Source organism: Trichosurus vulpecula, chromosome 5, assembly GCF_011100635.1.
Source record: "Trichosurus vulpecula isolate mTriVul1 chromosome 5, mTriVul1.pri, whole genome shotgun sequence".
NCBI classification, from domain to species: Eukaryota; Metazoa; Chordata; class Mammalia; order Diprotodontia; family Phalangeridae; genus Trichosurus; species Trichosurus vulpecula.
In genome coordinates this window covers 74,763,603-74,770,991 of record NC_050577.1, presented here as the reverse complement: position 1 = coordinate 74,770,991, position 7,389 = coordinate 74,763,603, and the positions used below count along the sequence as shown (strand labels likewise).

Here is a 7,389-nt window from a genome sequence, read left to right as displayed (position 1 = left end):
TGCGACTGGAAACGCTCCTCCGGGCGGACTGAAACTGGACCTGAAATTTTTTTAAGTGGGGGAAGGGGGAGAGAACCTCCAGAGAAGGATTGCAGTGCATTTCTTGCTCCCTGCCGATTTACTCCTTTCCAAGCCGCAAAGGAACTGCTGTGGGACTTGGAGAGGGGGGGGAGTGCGGGGGTGGCGCTTTCTCTCCCCCCACCCCTGGCTCCCGGGGAAAGGAGCCGCTACTGAGACTTGAGCCGGGTGGGGGGCAGGGGGGAGGGAGGGAGGTTTGGATTGATTTCCTCATCCAGCTTCCCGGACTGTGAGACTTGGGACTAGCCGCTGGTAGGGGAGGTAAGAGGGGGGCGCAATCGGCAGCTCCATTTACAACCCACTTCTCCCTGGAGAAGCCAGAGACCTTCGAAGAGGGGCAGGGGGAGGGACCAGCAAGAGGAGCGCAGCCCCCGCTGGTACCCGGGGGAAGCTTGGAAGGCGCTCGCTACAGGGCTTGCTCGCCAGGCTACTCTTTTCCCCTCTCCCTCCCCCTTTCTCTCCATTCTCCACCCCTCCACCAGCTCCCGCGGTGCAGGGAGAGATTTGGAGAGGACTAGTAAGCGTGGCGAGAGGGACACTTGGAGGACTCGGAGGTGTGCGAGTCTGCCTACTGGTCCGTGTGCGAGAAGCCAAGTATGGAGTGGAGTTACCTGTTGGAAGTCACCTCCCTGATCGCTGCCTTCTCCCTGCTGCAGCGCTCCAGCGGGGCGGCCGCTGCCTCGGCCAAGGAGCTGTCGTGCCAAGAGATCACTGTGCCCCTGTGCAAGGGCATCGGCTATAACTACACCTACATGCCCAACCAGTTCAACCACGACACGCAGGACGAAGCGGGCCTGGAGGTGCACCAGTTCTGGCCCCTGGTGGAGATCCAGTGTTCGCCCGATCTCAAGTTCTTCCTGTGCAGCATGTACACGCCGATCTGCCTGGAGGACTACAAGAAGCCGCTGCCGCCCTGCCGTTCGGTGTGCGAGCGAGCCAAGGCCGGCTGTGCCCCACTCATGCGCCAGTACGGCTTCGCCTGGCCGGACCGGATGCGCTGTGACCGGCTGCCCGAGCAGGGCAACCCAGACACCCTGTGCATGGACTACAACCGTACCGACCTCACCACCGCCTCGCCCAGCCAGCCACACCACCACCACCCACCGCCGCCGCCGCCCCCCCTGCCAGGCGAGCAGCCGCCCCCGGGCTCCGGGCACCACCGGCCCTCCGGGGGCCGGCCCCCGCACCGGGGCAACGGCGGCGGCAAGAGCTCGGAGGCTCCTGCTCCCCCGTCCCGGGGCGGAGGCGGGAAATCCCGGGTCCCTGGAGGCGGCTCCTCCCCCTGCGAGCCCGGCTGCCAGTGCCGTGCGCCCATGGTGTCTGTGTCCAGCGAGCGGCACCCCCTGTACAACCGGGTCAAGACGGGGCAGATCGCCAACTGCGCCCTGCCCTGCCACAACCCTTTCTTCAGCCAGGACGAGCGCGCTTTCACTGTTTTTTGGATCGGCCTCTGGTCAGTGCTCTGCTTCGTCTCCACCTTCGCCACTGTCTCCACCTTCCTCATCGACATGGAACGCTTCAAGTACCCTGAGCGACCCATCATCTTCCTCTCCGCCTGCTACCTCTTCGTCTCAGTTGGCTACCTGGTGCGCCTGGTGGCCGGGCATGAGAAGGTGGCGTGCAGCGGCGGGGCCGCTGGAGCTGGCGGCGCGGGCGGGGCTGGCGGTGGGGCGGGGGCCGCGGGGGCCGCGGCGGGGCTGCGGGGGGCCCTGGCGGGCGGGGCGAGTACGAGGAGCTGGGCGCGGTGGAGCAGCACGTGCGCTACGAGACTACAGGCCCGGCGCTGTGCACGGTGGTCTTCTTACTCGTCTACTTCTTCGGCATGGCCAGCTCCATCTGGTGGGTGATCCTGTCGCTCACCTGGTTCCTGGCTGCGGGCATGAAGTGGGGCAACGAGGCCATCGCGGGCTACTCGCAGTACTTCCACCTGGCTGCCTGGCTGGTGCCCAGTGTCAAGTCCATCGCGGTGCTGGCGCTCAGCTCGGTGGACGGCGACCCTGTGGCAGGCATCTGCTACGTGGGCAACCAGAGCCTGGACAACCTGCGGGGCTTCGTGCTGGCGCCGCTGGTCATCTACCTCTTCATCGGCACCATGTTCTTGCTGGCCGGCTTCGTGTCGCTCTTCCGCATCCGTTCGGTCATCAAGCAGCAGGGAGGCCCCACCAAGACGCACAAGCTGGAAAAACTCATGATCCGCCTGGGCCTCTTCACCGTTCTCTACACCGTGCCCGCCGCTGTCGTGGTAGCTTGCCTCTTCTACGAGCAGCACAACCGCCCCCGCTGGGAGGCCACCCACAACTGCCCCTGCCTGCGGGACCTGCAGCCGGACCAGGCCCGCCGGCCAGACTACGCCGTCTTCATGCTCAAGTACTTTATGTGCCTCGTGGTGGGCATCACCTCGGGCGTGTGGGTCTGGTCTGGAAAGACGCTCGAGTCCTGGCGGGCCCTGTGCACCCGCTGCTGCTGGGCCAGCAAGGGAGCTGGCCCCGGCGGAGGAGCCGCAGCAGCCGCCGTGGGCGCGGGAGGAGGAGCGGGGGGAGGAGGAGGAGGAGTAGGGGGAGGCGGCGGCGGGGGAGGAGGAGTGGGAGGCGGAGGAATGGGAGGAGGGGGCTCTATGTACAGCGATGTCAGCACGGGCTTGACGTGGAGATCGGGCACCGCCAGCTCGGTGTCCTATCCCAAACAAATGCCATTATCCCAGGTCTAGAAGGGGGGCAGCAGTGGGCAAAAAAAAAAAAATGGACTTCACGGAAAAGGACTAGGCGGGGGTGAGAAGAAGAGGGGAGAAGGGACCTTTGACTGTCGAAGTTCCCACCCCCACCCCCCTTCCCTGTGTTGATTGCTATTAGCATGATAATGAAGTCTTAATGGTATCCATTAGCCGGGACTTGAATGATTTGGTTAGAACAATGTACCTGGCATTGAAGACTCGCAGACCCTATCTCCCCCCCACCCCTTCCTCCATTTATATGCAAGGAACTCTTTCTGCAAGGCAATGTTAATTTTTGTTGTTGTTGGCAAAGAAGGGTGGACTCAGCCCAATCTCTAGAACGGAAGGCAAGAAGCTTTCACTCCTGGTCCTGTGCTTCGCCTGGAAACCCAAAGAGCAGCAGCACATGTCGATTGAGGGCTGTGTCTTCCTTCCCCCCGATACATACACTCACTCTCTTACATAAACTCTTATGATTAATGCATCCTAGAGGAGGGATGATCATGACTTGATGGGACTGCAAGGTTTGGGTTTTCTTAATGACCAGGCAAATGCCTTAAACAAACAAAACCATGTCTTAATTATACACCCCAAGTAAATACGGGTTTCTTACATTAAAGGATGTATTTATATAATTATTTGTTAACTTGTAAAAATATGTAAAATATGTACATATCAAAAGATATACTGTCTGTACATTTTTTGTAAAAAGTTTAGAGGCTACCCCTGTAAGAACAAATATGACTATTCTATTTTGTCAATAAAATGACTTTTGATAAATGATTTCAGCTTTGCCCTCTCCCCCTGCCTGTTCTAAACTGTTACTCTTTAAACTACTTCCTGAAAGATAAAGAAAGCATCATGCAAGAAAATAATTTTCTACATAGTAAAATACTGTATGCTGCCCTGAGGCCTAGAGAAGCATTACCTCTGTTAAAAAACTTGAATTCCTAAATTGTTTGCAAAGTAAATATTGTTTAGCTGGAATCCAAGCTGAGTCTTTGCACCATTTCAAGTGATGTTGTTTATTGCAACAGCTCTATCCTTTGGCTAATGACTATCATGAGAGTAGTTACATATGTGTAAACTGAATTCATGCAAGGCAGTCATTACCCTTAGGCTTTGATTATTTATCCTGTAAAATATGACTAAAGTTTAAAATCGCTACGGTTTTATTTCTGTTGTCTCTGATTTTCTAAACCCCTGGTATTCCAGGGACTACACGCTGCAGAAGTGTGAAGGTTAATGCTTTAAAACCAATCCACCGGACTTTACAGTATAAGTCCCTTGAAATTGGGTGTAGGTAGATCAGGCTCTCTTTAATAGATTAAACTAACGGGTTAACATCTTAATAAGCTATCATACTTGTGTATATCAAATGTGGTTCTTTTCTAAGAGAAAAGGTATTGTTCCTCTGTCAAGACTAAGCTAATTTATTTGAGCAGAAGGCTGTTGAATTAGCAGAAGAACGCTTTGGCAATTGTTGAACTTTTTACCTGTCTGCCCAGTGGCTCAGCACATCATTCCTTTAAGAGGAGCTAAATGAATAGGGTTAATCTGTAGGGAACTTGGTCTTTTGAGTTTGAAAAACTTTGATCTTTTCTCCTCTCCAAATGTGATGTATAGTCTGAAGTTTCTTTCCCTGCTGCCGGGTTCCTCTTGTTGCAGACCAATTGGCCACCATGGAGCCTTAAAGTTCTTCAATTAAGGGCATGTGGGACTTTTGCTTAAAAAAAAAAAAGAGGGAGAGGGAGAGAGAGAGAGGAAGACTTGTAACAGTTAGGGAACACCAGAGGGAAAAGGGAGAGCAGCCTTTTAAACAGATTTTCCCTTCATTGTTAGCCAGACTACAGGCAGCAAGGCATGGGTTGAAGCATTATAGAAAAGAGCTGTGAATACCCTACAGGTGGTCTGTTCACATAATCCCCCAATTTAAAGCATTTTCCTTTGCCGGACAATTGCATTACAAAACTCCCTTCTTTTTCACTCCTAATTGAACCAATGAACTATTATAAACTACAAGTTTTTTTTTCTTTAAAAAAAAATCCCGTGTCTAAAATCTATTGACTAAATTCTGGCAAATTTTCTGAGCTGCAGTCTTTTAAGGCACCGGAAGTAAAAGCTTCTTCATCAGACATTTCTTCTTTTCAGATATTTTTATGCCTTATGCTTGTTATTTTCTGTCAGATTAGCAATAATGTAAAAGTAATTGGTAAGGTTGTGTGTTAGCATTGAAAAGATAGCCCCAGGTCCCTTATTAACCTGTCAATCAAGATAAGAGATGGGCAGCTACCCTACTAATGACATAGGCATCAATCATCATTTGTGGGAAAAACCTTCTCCATTGAGCTAAGACTTGTTTTTTGGATCCCCTAAAGATATTTTTCCCTTTCTGTAATAGGAATTTCCAGTTGTCTTCAGTCTTTTAAAATACAGGTTGGGAATGAAATCAGAAGACTGAGCTTTTTCCACAGTCTTTGGGTTAGTAAATGCCCTTTAAGTTTGTTTTCCATCAGGACTATCACACAGTAATATTTTTGAAACATCCTCCCAGAGTTATCCTTGCTATTAACTGTATTTCTGTTTAGAATGCAAGCTGCAAAGCTAGGTTAGATTGCTCCCATCTGTCTTAAAGTTGAAGGAAGTTTTAAAACACTTAGCTGCCCAGCATTTTTCTTAAATAATTGTCACTTTGTAACTTAGGTACCAGTAAATGGTCAACATATTCAATGGGATGATTATCATCTACTGTATATTACACAAGTAAGTTCTGAACTATGAGGCATTGTCAAGTGGTGGGTTAATGAAAAAATTGTACAGCTTGAAGTGGGCTTTTACCCACTTCAGGAAAAGGAAAGAGAGATGCCAGAAGATACTGGTTGGCATGTTGGTTTTCCATTGTGGTAAGACATTCCTTTCAACCCCAACAAATGTTATCAACCAATTTTCAACAAAGTACTGCAACCAAAGTTTCTTCTGTCACTATTTAGAACACAAATTATGGCCTATAAGACAGCTTATTTGATTAACTTAATATAGCTATAAAGTATTACAAATATAACCAGTTTTTTAAAACCTGTAACATAATGAATACTACTAGTAAGTAAATATTCTTACCACCAACCTAGGGGAGGGGGAATTGCTGTTAAATGCAAATATTGTTCATTTCCTTTTAAAGTTAGGACATTTGGATAACAAAGTTGCCAGGATCTATTCAGTATTGCTTTCTGAAATTGAATCCCCCAAATGGATTTTTTTTGGGGGGGGAATATTAAGGAAGGAGAAAACTGAATTACCATTTCTTAATTTAGCTGCTTACATTGATCACAAAAAGAATGCAATTAGCTGTAAAAAATACTTTGCACTGTATATAGATACACTTATTACATATGAACTCTGTATCAGTTCTTGGAAATGCTGTGAAATCTGGGGTTGTGGTTACAGCATGGCTATAATATCAATGTAAATAAAATTTATGGGGTTGAAAACTATAAGAAAAACCAAAGTTCATTAAAATATGTTGTGGGAAAAGTTCAGTGAAACACTTTCCTCTTTATCATAAATCCCATTTGAAAATGGCATAAAAGGGAAGCAATAAGTTTACATGAAAATAGAAAAGGCAAGCCATATGAAATAACAGCTGGATATTCCAAGTGCCTGTAACACTTCAAAAGTTTTATTGGGGGGAAAATTCTGATTCTTGCTCAAAACCACAAGTAACTTAAGTGGTAAAATGTACTAGGAAATGAGGTTAAATATAAACAGCTAACAAGGCACAATGTGCATGTAACTATGACTCAAATAAAAATAATCTCCAAATCAGATGACTCAGGTTAGAAACGTGATAAGAGAGCTATAAGAGATCATTTGCTTGTATGTACGGATGGATTCTAGACATCAGAAATTGAAATTTGTGTTGTACTGCCATCTTGTGGTATGAAGAAGCTGCACATGTCTCAGAACCTGTTAATAAAGAAGCAATTAAAATTGGATTCCCCTTCATTCCAATACAATCCAACAAATATTTATTAGATGCCTACTGTGTATATTCATCTAACTGACAAATAGATGCCTTCCACTGTGCATTTCATTGCCTACATAAGAAGTAATTTTTTTAAACCTCAATAGAATTAAGCAATAACCCAAATGGTTATGTTACGAATATAGTCAAGTTTCAGGATGTCACTGAGATTTCAGTACTTCCTTAGGTGCTATTTGTTCTCAATCAGATATTGGGGTACTTTCGAGCAAATATGCAACCTAAAAGGTGTCTACCAAAACCCAAGAAACACCTTAAACTTTTGATAAGAGAAAGAGGCATGTGATAGACATCTTATAGATAGAGACAATCTAGTTCAGCTCCCTCATTTTACCAATGAGGGAAGTGAGACCCAGAAATCTTAAGTGATGGATAATACAGGTAATGACAGAAACATGATAAAAACCCTAGTCCTCTGACTCAAAACCCTGGTGCTTTCTAATGCACCATACTGCGCCATTGTGAAATAAGGATTAACGTAGGATAAATTACTTGAAATCAATTTTGTTATCTTTACTCCATTCTTTTTAACTGTCCTTTTCCACGACATCTATTGTGGGAG

General features: G+C 47.7%; 1 protein-coding gene across 1 annotated transcript; it reads left to right on the top strand.

Annotated features, from left to right (window-relative positions):
* Positions 1–351: 351 nt before the first annotated feature.
* Positions 352–6,780, top strand: FZD8 (frizzled class receptor 8). The gene is given in 2 exon segments (XM_036761567.1): positions 352–1,773; positions 1,776–6,780. Coding segments are annotated over 2 exon segments (2,109 nt in total). The 5' UTR covers positions 352–674; the 3' UTR covers positions 2,786–6,780.
* The last annotated feature ends 609 nt before the right edge of the window (positions 6,781–7,389 follow it).